The following is a 12,424-nucleotide window of genomic DNA, read 5'->3' as shown; positions in this document are numbered from 1 at the left end:
GATCTGCCCGCCTCAGCTTCCCAAAGTGCTGGTATTACAGGCGTGAGCCACCGTGCCTGGCCGCCTCAGTTTCTTAATCTCTAAAATGTGTTGTTAGGTTATCACGTAGGGTGGAGATTAATTGAAATAATGTTAATTCTAGTTCAATGCTGTTTTGTGTTTGCCGTAGCATTGTTAATGAATCTGGTTCATTCCTGCTAAACTCATTTAATAACAGTGAGTTTAATAGAATTTTTAAAGTAAGTACAGTGTCCTAAGAACTACATTGCGAACCAGGAAATTATTCCAGTGAAATCTGTAACTCATATGAACTATTCTGCAGACAGAATAAATAATATTTAATATGTAATGTACTGCTGATTTTCCAGTATAGGCAAATGGAGCTACTATTAATAAATGGAAATTGATTTGAGAGCATTACTGAATTCCTAGTAGATCAATATATGTTTCTCTCCATACATAAAAAATACAAGTACAGCCTGGCACAGTGGCTCACATCTATAATCCTGGCACTCTGGAAGGCTGAAGCCAGCAGATCACGTGAGGTCAAGAGTTCAAGATCAGCCTGGGCAACATGGTGAAACCACATCTCTACTAAAAATACAAAAATAATTAACCGGGCATGGTGCTGCACACCTGTAATCCCAGCTACTCAGGAGGTGAAGGTTGCAGTGAGCTGAAATTGCACCACTGCACTCCAACCTTGGCAGCAGAGCAAGACTCCGTCTCAAAAAACAAAAACAAAACAAAACAGGGCCGGGCGCGGTGGCTCACGCCTGTAATCCCAGCACTTTGGGAGGCCGAGGCAGGTGGATCACGAGGTCAAGAGATCGAGACCATCCTGGTCAACATGGTGAAACTCTGTCTCTACTAAAAATACAAAAAATTAGCTGGGCACGGTGGTGTGTGCCTGTAATCCCAGCTACTCAGGAGGTTGAGGCAGGAGAATTGCCTGAACCCGGGAGGCGGAGGTTGCGGTGAGCCGAGATCGCGCTATTGCACTCCAGCCCGGGTAACAAGAGTGGAACTCTGTCTAAAAAAAAAAAAAACAAAAACCAAGTACATTCTATAATGTTGGATAAGCTAAAAAAAAAATACAAGTACATAAAGTGAAGCTGTCGCTGACTTTCAAGAGCATACAGATACATTCCATTACTTAGATAAGTTACATTAAACTATATCAAGTGATAAAATAGGGTAAGCACAGAGTGTTTGGGGAGCACAGAATCTGGCCATTCACAAAGTCTGAGGCTCAGGGAAAGCTTTCTGAAGGAGATAACTCCTGAGCTAACTGTTGGAGGATAAGTAAAATTTAGCTGGCCCATGAAAAATAGGAAAGGCATTTACACTTGAGGACACAGTAAGATCCGAGGCATGGGTGTACAGAATAATTTGGCAGAAGTGGAAACTCTGCCAGTCTTTTAAGATAGATGATCAATGTAGTATTTATTGGGGTTTCGTTTTGTTTTGTTTTTTGAGATAGAGTCTCACTCTGTTGCCAGGCTGGAGTGCAGTGGTGTGATCTCAGCTCGTTGCAACCTTTGCCTTCCAGGTTCAAGTGATTCTCCTGCCTCAGCCTCCTGAGTAGCTGGGACTACAGGCATACGGCACCACACCTGGCTAATTTTTGTATTTTTAGGTAGACACAGGGTTTCGCCATGTTGGCCAGGCTAGTCTCGAAATCCTCACCTCAAGTGATCCGCACCCCCAGGCCACACAAAGTGCTGGGATTATAAGCGTGAGCCACTGAGCCTGAACCAGTGTAGTGTTTTCATTAGATAGTTCTGATTAAAGTGTGGAGAGTTGGCCGGGCATATTGCTCACACCTGTAATCCAAGCACTTTGGGAGGCCAAGGCAGGTCGATCATTTGAGGTCAGGAGTTCAAGACCAGCCTGGCCAACATGGTGAAACCCTGTCTGTACTAAAAATACAAAAATTAGCCAGGTGGTAGTTGTGCACGCCTGTAATCCCAGCTATTTGGGAGGCTGAGGCAGGAGAATCGCTTGAGCCTATGAGGCAGAGGTTGCAGTGAGTCAAAATTGTGCCACTGCACTCCAGTCTGGGTGAGAGAGTGAGACCCTGTCTCAAAAAAATAAAAATAAAGTGTGGAGGGTAGATATTGGGAAGATGAGAAAAGAGAAGACTAGAAGAAGGACCAGCAGAGATGATGAGCACTTAAACTAGAGCAATGGGATAGATATAAGAGGCTATCTTTAAGAAATGTTTAGGAGCTATTTATCAGCAGAGTTTAGTAATTCAGTAGGGAGGCTGTGCACAGGTGAGTGAAAAGAAATCAAGGACGAATTATTTTTGGCTTACGGTTGGATGGTGAGAATTGTAACTGACATAGGAAATATAGGAATACTGGGTGTGTTGATTTTGAGATGCCATGTATTATCCAAGTGAATGTGTGTCTAGTAGGAAATTAATCTGGGATAGGAATGTATATTTGGCATTCATTGACATATATTTTGCTTTTATACTTCAAAATAAGTTTTTTGGCATGGCCTCAGGCTAAGTAAGTTTGCTGTGGGATCTGTTGTAAAAAACAGAATGAGAATTTGTTATTTACAATGAAGAATATAACTATCAAACAGATGGAATGCAAATTGTCCCAGTGTTTTTGTGGGGGATGCTTCTGATTATTCTACATAAAAGGAAGTATACTCTATTAGTTATTATTGCTGTGTAACAAATTGCTCCAAAATTTAACAGCTTAAAACAACAAACTTTCATTATTTCACAATTTCTGTGGATCAGAAATCTTGGGGCAGCTTACCTGGATGCTTCTAGCCCAGGATCTCTTTTTTCTTTCTTTCTTTTTTTCTTTTTTTTTTTTTTTTTTTGAGACAGAGTCTCATTCCATTGCCAGGCTCCAGGCTGGAGTGCAATGGCGAGATCTCGGCTCACTGTAACCTCCGCCTCCTGGGTTCAAGCAATTCTCCTGCCTCAGCCTCCTAAGTAGCTAGGACTACAGGTGTGCGCCACCACGCCCAGCTAATTTTTGTATTTTTAGTAGAGACAGAGTTTCATCATGTTGACCATAATGGTCTTGATCTCTTGACCTCGTGATCCGCCCACCTCAGCCTCCCAAAGTGCTGGGATTACAGGCATGAGCCACTGTGCCCAGCTCTGATCCATTACTATTAACTAAACTCCAAATTTTATGTAGGGCTCAGTAGTTTTCCCCTAATGTCCTTTTTCCATTCTAGGATCCCATCCAGGATACCACATTATGTTAGTCATCATGTCTCCTTAGCATCTGCTGGTCAGATATTTTGTGGAATATTCTTCAGTTGGGTTTTTTCTGATGTTTTTCTCTGGATTAGACAAGGGTTATAGCTTCTTGGGAGGAAAACCACGGAGGTAAAATGCCATTCTTTTCACATGATAATAACATGACTCTTCATCTTGCTCACCTGACTGAGGTAGTGTTTGCTAAGTTTCTCCACCGTAGAGTTACTCTTTACTGTCTGTCCATGCTCTGTTCTTGGGAAGGAAGTTACTGAATGCAGCCCATACTCAGGGGACAGGAGAAGTTAAGCTCCATCTCCTGGGAAGGAGATTAGGTAGTTGGCTAGATAAGCTATTTGGAATTCTGTAAGGAAGTTTGTCTTTTCTCCTCCATTTATTTATGTAGTCTTTTATTTATGTGAGTATGGGTTATGGCTATTAATTTTATCTTTGGGTTATAATCCAATACTATGTCGCTTATTTTGTTACTCACATTGTTCTTGCTTAGGGCATTGGGAGCTCTTCCAGGTTGGCTCCTGTATTCTTTTTTTTTTTTTGAGATGGAGTCTCACTTTGTCACCCAGGTTGGAATGCAGTAGTGCATTCTCAGCTCACTGCAACCTCTGTCTCCTGGGTTCAAGTGATTCTCCTGCCTCAGGCTTCCCCCAGTAGCTGGGATTACAGGCAGGCGCCACCATGCCCAGCTAATTTTTTTGAATTTTTAGCAGAGATGGGGTCTCACCATGTTGGCCAGGCTGGTCTTGAACTCCTGACCTCAAGTGATCTGCCCCCTTAGCCTCCCAAAGTGCTAAAATTACAGGCATGAGCCACTGTGCCCAGGCATGTATTACTTTTTATTTATTTTTTTTGAGTACTGCCTTACTGTGTAGTACTAGAAGAGATTCCCGCCTCATCTGGTCTTTTTCCTGCACTCATGCTAGAATCAGTCATGTCTCCAGGAAGCGCTACGTCTTTTTAATATTGGGGAATGTTGTTTAATTTTCACATTTTTTGAATTTCCCAAATTTCCTTTTCCATCTGTTATATAATTTCATTCCATTATGGTTGAAGGACATGCTTTATATGATTTTAATCCTTTACATTTGTTGAGACTTCTTTTATGGGCTAGCAAGTGGTCTGCTCTGGAGAATGTTTCATGTGCTCTTGAGAAGAATGTGTTGCGTGCTGTTGTTGCAGAGTGTTCTCTAGGTGTCTGTTGGGTCTAGTTGCTTTATAGTGTTACTCAAGTCTTCTGTTTCCTTGATGATCTTCTGTCTAGCTGTTTTATCAATTGTTGAAAGTAGGCATTGAAATCTCCAACTATAGTCGGTTCTCCATACCTGTGGGTCCTGCAGCTGTGGATTCAACCAACCGTGGATCAAAAATATTAAAAGAATAAAGCAAAGAAAAAGAAAAAAGAAAAGAAACGAAACTAAAAATATTAAAAGGGAGACTGGGCATGGCAGCTCATACCTGTAATCCCAGCACTTCAGGAGGCCAAGGCAGGAAGATCACCTGAGGTCAGGAGTTTGAGACCAGTCTGGCCAACATGGTGAAACCTCATCTCTACTAAAAATACAAAAATTAGCCAGGCATGGTGGTAGGCACCTGTATTCCCAGCTACTCGGGAGGCTGAGGCATGAGAATCCCTTGAGCCTGGGAGGTGGAGGTTGCAGTGAGCAGAGATTGTGCCTTTGCATTTCAGCCTGGGAGACAGAGTGAGACTCTGTCTCAAAAACGAAAAACAAAAACCAAAATATTAAAAGGTGTCAGGCACAGTGGCTCATGCCTGTAATCTTAGCACTTTAGGAGGCTGAGGGGTCAGATTGCTTGAGGCCCAGGAGCCTGGGCAACATAGTGAAATCCCATCTCTATTAAAAATGAAAAAAATTAAAATTAAAAAAAATTTAAAGAAGGAAAGAAAGAAATTACAACAATAAAAATACAAATAAAAAAGAAATATATTGCTAGAAGTATTGACATAACATTTACATAGTATTAGGTATTATAAGAATCTAGAAATGATTTAAGTATATGGGAGGATGTGAATAAACTATATGCAAATACACACCATTTTATATAATGGGCTTGATTATCTTTGGATTTTGATATCCACAGGAGCTCCTGGAACCAGTGCCTTGTGGATACCAAGGGATGACTGTATTGTTGTTGAATTGCCTATTTCTACCTTTAATTCTATCATTTTTTGCATCATGTATTTTGGGGTTCTGTTATTAGATGTGTATATGTTTATAATTGTGATATCTTCCTGATGGATTGTTCCATGTATTGTTATAAAATGCCGTTTGTTTCTAGTAACAACTTTTGTCTTAAAGTTTATTTTGTCTGATATTATTAGTATAGCTGCTCCAGCTCTCTTTTGGTTACTTTTTTCATGGCATATCTTTTTTTCACTCTTTTATTTTTACCTATTTGTGTCTTTGAATCTAAAGTTTGTCTCTTGTAGAGAGCATTTAGTTTTTTTGTTTGTTTGTTTGTTTTGAGAAGGAGTCTTGACCTGTCGCTCAGGCTGCAGTGCAGTGTTGTGATCTTGGCTCACTGCCACCTCCACCTCCTGAATTCAAGTGATTCTCCTGCCTCAGCCTCCTGAGTAACTGGGCTTATAGGCACACTACCACACTTTTGTATTTTTAGTAGAGACAGAGTTTCACCATGGTGGCCAGGCTGGTCCCGAACTCCTGGCCTCAAGCAATCCACCCGCCTTGGCATCCCAAAGTGTTGGGATTACAGGCGTGAGCAACTGCACTTGTCCTAAATATTTATATTTCAAAGAACTAACCTGACATTTATTAATGAGTAGCCTAGTTTTGAGGTGGAAGTCATAAACAAGAGTGAAGTGGGTTCTTTTTTTCTTTCTTTCTTTTTTTTTTTTTTTGAGACAGAGTCTCACTCTCTTGTCCAGGCTGGAGTGCAGTGGCACAATCTCGGCTCACTGCAACCTCTGCCTCCGAGATTCAAGTGGTTCTCCTGCCTCAGCCTCCTGAGTAGCTGGGATTATAGGCACATGCCACCACACCCGGCTAATATTTTTGTATTTTTGGTAGAGACAGTGTTTCACAATTTGGCCAGGCTGGTCTCGAACTCCTGACCTCAAGTGATCCACCTGCCTCGGCCTCCCAAAGTACTGGGATTACAGGCGTGAACCACTGTGCCAGGCTGTGAAGTGGGTTCTTTTGTGCTAACAGCTGCAGAATGACAAGCATCTGCAGTGACAGGAAAACTGTAAACAAACTAAGAGTATTACAGAGGGACAAATATGCCTCACTCTCCCCAGGCACATCCATGGGCAGGTTTAATGACTAAACTATTTGGACAAGGGAGCTTTATGACTTTCCTACATTTATTTACATGGTAAATGGAACCAAGATTAAAATTCAAGAGAATGGACACACACACACACACACACACACACACACACACTATGCAGGCTGGGTGCAGTGGGGCACGCCTATAATCCCAGCACTTTGGGAGGCCTAGGTGGGAGGATTACTTAAGTCAGGAGTTCAAGACCAGCCTAGCCAACATGACAAAAACCCATCTCTACAAAAATTACTTAAAAAATTAGCTGGGTGTGGTGGCATGTGCCTGTAATACCAGCTACTCGGGAGGCTGAGGCATGAGAATTGCTTGAACCCAGGAGGTGGAGGTTGCAGTGAGTGGAGATTGTGCCACTGCAATCCAGCCTGGTGACAGAGCAAGTCTCTGTCTCAAAAAAAAAAAAAAAAAAAAAAAAAAAAGGCTGGGCGAGGTGGCTCATGCCTATTACCCCAGCACTTTGGGAGGCTGAGGCAGGTGGATCACAAGGTCAGGAGTTCAAGACCAGCCTGGCCAAAATGGTGAAACCCCGTCTCTACTAAAAATACAAAAATTAGCCAGGTGTGGTGGTGGGAACCTGTAATCCCAGCTACTCAGGAGGCTGATGCAAGGAATTGCTTGAACCCGGGAGTTGGAGGTTGCAGTGAGCCGAGATCACACCACTGAACACTCTAGCTTCAGCAACACAGTTAGACTTTGTCTCAAACAAAACAAAACAAAACAACAACAAAATAAGAAACACAAATGAAAACAAGATATTTTAAAATCTATTAGATTAGCAATGGTCAGACACTCATATACTGTCAAATTGGTATACTTTTTCTGCAGATAAATTTAACTGTTTAAGTTAAAACATCTGTACACTTTGACTCAGGGATTTCATTTTTAGGAATGTACATAAAAGAATCAGGAACACAGACCAAAATTTACATTCAACAGGTTTGATCACTGAATTATCTTTACAAATGAAAAATTAGAAACAACTTAAATATTCCCCCAAAAGGATGTGGTTAAACAACTTAGAGCATATCCACAAACATATTGTAAATCTATTAAAATGATGCTTTTGAAGCATTTGGTGTCATTGGAAAATACTCATGCTATACAGTATTTTCCAATTAGCATAACTGAAATGGCCCTTCAGTTATGCTACTTTATATAAGGGATTTGAGCATCTGTGGAGTGTGATATCCTTAGGGGGTCCTGGAATCTATCCCCTGAGAATACAGAGGGCCAATTTACCGTTAAGAGGGTAAAAGTTCTGATAAAAGCTGTATATGCAGAACATTAATAATGTTATTGCTAATTTGTGCACTTATGGGTCTTTTTTATTTTCCAAGTTTTTTATAATGAGCATATTTTTTAATTAGAAAAAAATACATTCTTTTAAAAAAGGTAATAATATTCATTGGGAGATTGTAAGCAACATACATGCCTTTTGGATGTTTCATGCACTTCATTAAAAGCAGAGCCTAAGCTAGCTCTGGCAACTCTAAGACAGAATATGATTATGCTGGTGGGTTCTATGTATAACATGTATAACATTGTAAGTTCTGTGTATAATATGTATGACATTGACTTTTCAATACAAAATGTGGAAAAAAATCAAGTTAGCCAGTATTTTAAAATGAATTGCATTTTAGAGATTTTAAAAACGTAGGAGATCGGCCAGGCACAGTGGCCCACACCTGTAGTCCCAGCACTTTTGGAGGTCGAGGAGGGTGGATCACCTGAGGTCAGGAGTTTGAGACCAGCCTGGCCTACATGGTGAAACCCTAACTCTACTAAAAATACAGAAATTAGCCAGGCGTGGTGGCAGGTGTCTGTAATCCCAGCTATTCAAGAGGCTGAGGCAGGAGAATTGCTTGAGCAGGGAGGCGGAGGTTGCAGTGAGCTGAGATCACTCCAGCCTGGGCTAGAGCAAGACTCCGTCTCATAAAAAGAAAAAAAAAAGTTAGGGGATTATATATCTTTAAATGTCGTACATTTGAATAGTTGCTTGACTTTGTATCTGGGAACTGTTATTGCATCTGTACACCAAGTAAAACATTAACTTTTTGATTTTTTTTCCAAGAAGAAGACGTAAAGCAATTTTGAGAGCTGTACCAGCAATTTTGAGAGCTTGCAAAAACAGCTTGCAAGGACAATGAAGCTTCCGATTTTCATAGCAGATGCATTCACAGCAAGAGCATTTCGTGGGAATCCTGCTGCTGTTTGCCTCCTAGAAAATGTAAGTGCTTGGATTTGAATTACGCTACCAGAAATTCTAGATTTCTGTAGAAACAATTAATTATTTTAAAAGACTAGTTTTCACCTGTTGGTTTACCTCTTTGGTTTGTGTTCTTTGCCATCATATCAGTGATGTTCACGTAAGCAAGTTGGTTTTGACCAAAGTATTTGATAAAAATGCCTATGCCTTGGGTACGACTAATGAAATGAAGATTCAGATAAAGAGGAACTAGAGCCAATTTTTAAAAAGAGGAGCTAGAGCTCCCTTTTAGCCATCAGGTTTTCATTTAGTTAGCACCAGGTGTTGAGGAGAATGAAATTAGATGAGTTATGTGTGACTAGACATAGCCAGTTTCACATTTAACATAACAGATCCTAGCTGAGTATCTTGAACTTACCTATAGCTTAGGCAATTAGAAATTCTTTTTAGGACCAAGAAAATGAGATATTTTGCAAGGAATTAAGTAGTTAAGTAGAGAGGTAGAAGGAATTAAGCTGTAATATATAAATAACTTACTGAAAGACTCATTTAAAAAATTTCTTTTTGATTAGGATAAATATTAATGGAATAGTTAAATATTCCTTGACCTTGAGGGTTAATAGTTAAATATTCCTTGACCTTGAGGGTTAATAGTTAAATATTCCTTGACCTCAAGGAAGAAGCAGGAGTCAAGGAATATTGAAAAGAAAATTCCTTGAGGTCAAGGAATATTGACCTTGTTTTTGTCCCTAAGTAGTAACAAACAAGGTAAGGTGTCCTTTCACTCAGAGCAGTTAGCACAAGAGTAGATTATCTGAGAATTACTTCAAGAAGACCGTTAGCAATTGATCTTAAGTAAGTCATATTAAGTTGGGGAAAGTGTGTTGGGGCCTTCAAGGACAGTGAATCTTAACCTGGCTACACATAAAAATCACCTAAGGAGCTTTGAAAATGCTGCCTTCCAGACCAATAACAGCAGACTCTCTGGGAGTAGAACCCAGGTAGGTGTGTGTGTGTGTGTGTGTGTGTGTGTGTGTGTGTGTGAGTTTTGCTCTTGTTGCCCAGGCTGCAGTGCAATGGTGCAATCTGGGCTCACTGCAACCTGCGCCTCCTGGGCTCAAGTGATTCTCCTGCCTCAGCCTCCTGAGTAGCTGAGATTACAGTTCCCTGACACCATGCACAGCTAATTTTTTTTTTTTTTTTTTGAGATGGAGTTTTGCTCTTGTTGCCCAGGCTGGAGTGCAATGGCGTGATCTCAGCTCACCGCAAACTCCGCCTTCCAGGTTCAAGTGATTTTCCTGCCTCAGCCTCCTGAGTAGCTGGGATTACAGGCATGCGCCACCATGCCCGGTTAATTTTGTGTTTTTAGTAGAGACGGGGTTTCCTCCACGTTGGTCAGGCTGATCTGGAACTCCTAACCTCAGATGATCCTCCTGCTTGCTTCAGCCTGCCGAAGTGTTAGGATTACAGGCGATAGCCACCGTGCCCGGCCATAATACGGCTAATTTTTTTTTTGTATTTATCTCTCTCTCTATATATATTTTTTTCTGAGGTAGAGTCTCGTCCTGTTGCCCAGGCTAGAGTGCAGTGACGCAATCTCAGCTCACTGCAACCTCTGCCTGCCAGGTTCAAGCGATTCTCCTGCATCAGCCTCCTGAATAGCTGTGATTACAGGCACGCCCCATCACACCCAGCTAATTTTAGTATTTTTAGTAGAGACAGGGTTTCATCATGTTGGCCAGGATGGTCTCAAACTCCTGACCTTGTGATCCACCTGTCTTGGCCTCCTAAAGTACTGGGATTACAGGCGTGAGCCATCGCACCCGGCCACTTTTCTTTTTATTTTTAAAATAGAGACAGGGTCTCACTATGTTGGCCAGGCTGGTCTCGAATTCCTGACCTCAGGTGATCGACCTGCCTCCGCCTCCCAAAGTGCTGGATTACAGGCGTGAGCCACTGCGCCCAGCCTACAGTGTTTTTTAAAGTTCCCCAAGTGATTCCAGTGGGTGGGAGAACTGGGCTGGGTGCAGTGGCTCGTGCCTATAATCCTAGTACTTTGGTAGGCTGAGGCAGGAGGATTGCTTGGGGCCAGGAGTTTCAGACCAACCTGGCCAACACAGCGAAATTCTGTCTAAAACAGGAGGACTGCTGAGGTGAACACAGGTTTTTGGTTGTTTTGTTGTTTTTTTAATTTTTAAATTTTTTTTTATAAAATAGAGATGGGGTCTTGCTATGTTGACCAGGCTGGTCTCAAACTCCTGGATTCAAGTGATGTTTCCATCTTGGCCTTCCAAAGTGCTGGGATTACAGGCATAAGCCACCACACTTGGTGGAATATTATTAATTGAGTCCCATTTCCACAGTTCTTTTCTCCCTCAAGTGGAGCAGTAAGATGGCCATCAAGAGTCCTTGTCTTACCTTAACTCTACATTCATTATGCAAACTTGTGCTGGCATTTTCTCTCCACAAAATGCTAAAGGTAATAAAGTTAATAAACTTTCTCCATTATGACAAGAGCTTGGGATTAGTATGAAAATAATTAACCAGATTCCAAATCATGACCTTTCTTTAGAAACAATCTGGCAAATACAACTTCCTGTCAAGGAATTGTGGAATTGACTATAACTGCTTGTCAAAAGTCTTAATACATTTGCCTCATGGCTCCATGTAATATCCTTGAAGAGTTTTGACAGTAGTTTATATTGAATAGAATATATTCCATTTTTATCAGATAACAAACATTGGCATTATTCTCCAACTTACTCCTTTGATTTCCAGTAAATTAACTAAACATCAGACTTATAGGATTGCTATCTCTTTCTTTTTCCTCTCTTTCTACCTATCTCTTCATTAAAACATATTTTGTATGCTAATTATATGTTTGGAAAAACTAGGAAATAAAAATTTAAGCAAAGAACTTATAGTTTAAAACAACATGCTTCAGTATAAGTGGAAGTAGGAAAAAGAAGATCAGTAAGTCCATGATTGGGGAAGCTCTCTAAAGAGTTTTCCAATTCGGCTGGCTGCGGTGGCTCACGCCTGTAATCCCAGTACTTTGGGAGGCTGAGGCGGGCAGATCACGAGGTCAGGAGTTTGAGACCAGCCTGGCCAACATGGTGAAACCCCGTCTCTACTAAAAATACAAAAATTAGCTGGGCGTGGTGGCACATGCTTGTAATCTCAGCTACTTGGGAGGCTGAGGCAGGAGAATCACTTGAACCTGAGAAGTGGAGGTTGCAGTGAGCCGAGATTGCACCACTGCACTCCAGCCTGGGAGACAGAGCGAGACTTCATTAAAAAAAAAAAAGTTTTCCAATTCACTTCTTTTGAGGCTTGGGCCTATGAGACCAGGATAATTTCATGGCCTTTCAGGGACACCTGAATAGGTATCTAAAGATTAGTTTGTTAAGCCTCTTAGTAACACTTTTCTGTTCTTTGGATGTGAGAATCTTGTCCTCCTGGAGACAAAGGGAGCACTTTTCCTAATTCCTAATCAATAACAATTATAATAGAAGTATAAATGGTGGTATCTGCCCTTGGGTTTGTTGTGTCCTGAGCTGGTGGAGAGAATACAAGTGGCCATGGGAAAATGTCAGAGACAAATAAACACTAAACCTTATCATATTGGCCACAATTCGGTAGGA

General features: G+C 41.2%; 1 protein-coding gene across 6 annotated transcripts in view; it reads left to right on the top strand.

Moving 5' to 3' along the window:
* PBLD (phenazine biosynthesis like protein domain containing) overlaps positions 1-12,424 on the top strand; it is a 42,285-nt gene that overhangs the window by 7,499 nt on the left and 22,362 nt on the right. For 3 of the 6 annotated variants that reach the window (XM_012451414.3, XM_064374194.1, XM_012451412.3), the window contains exon 2: positions 8,646-8,801. In XM_012451414.3, the coding sequence (XP_012306837.2) occupies positions 8,718-8,801 (84 nt within the window). In that variant the 5' untranslated portion in view covers positions 8,646-8,717. The other 3 variants (XM_012451413.3, XM_064374193.1, XM_064374192.1) reach the window with 3 other exon arrangements.

This window comes from Aotus nancymaae, unplaced genomic scaffold, assembly GCF_030222135.1.
Source record: "Aotus nancymaae isolate 86718 unplaced genomic scaffold, 86718_ANA_hifiasm-v0.15.2.pri h1tg000010l, whole genome shotgun sequence".
Taxonomy (NCBI): Eukaryota; Metazoa; Chordata; class Mammalia; order Primates; family Aotidae; genus Aotus; species Aotus nancymaae.
The sequence above is the reverse complement of the archived record's forward strand: the minus strand, read 5'-3'. Positions and strand labels throughout refer to the sequence as shown.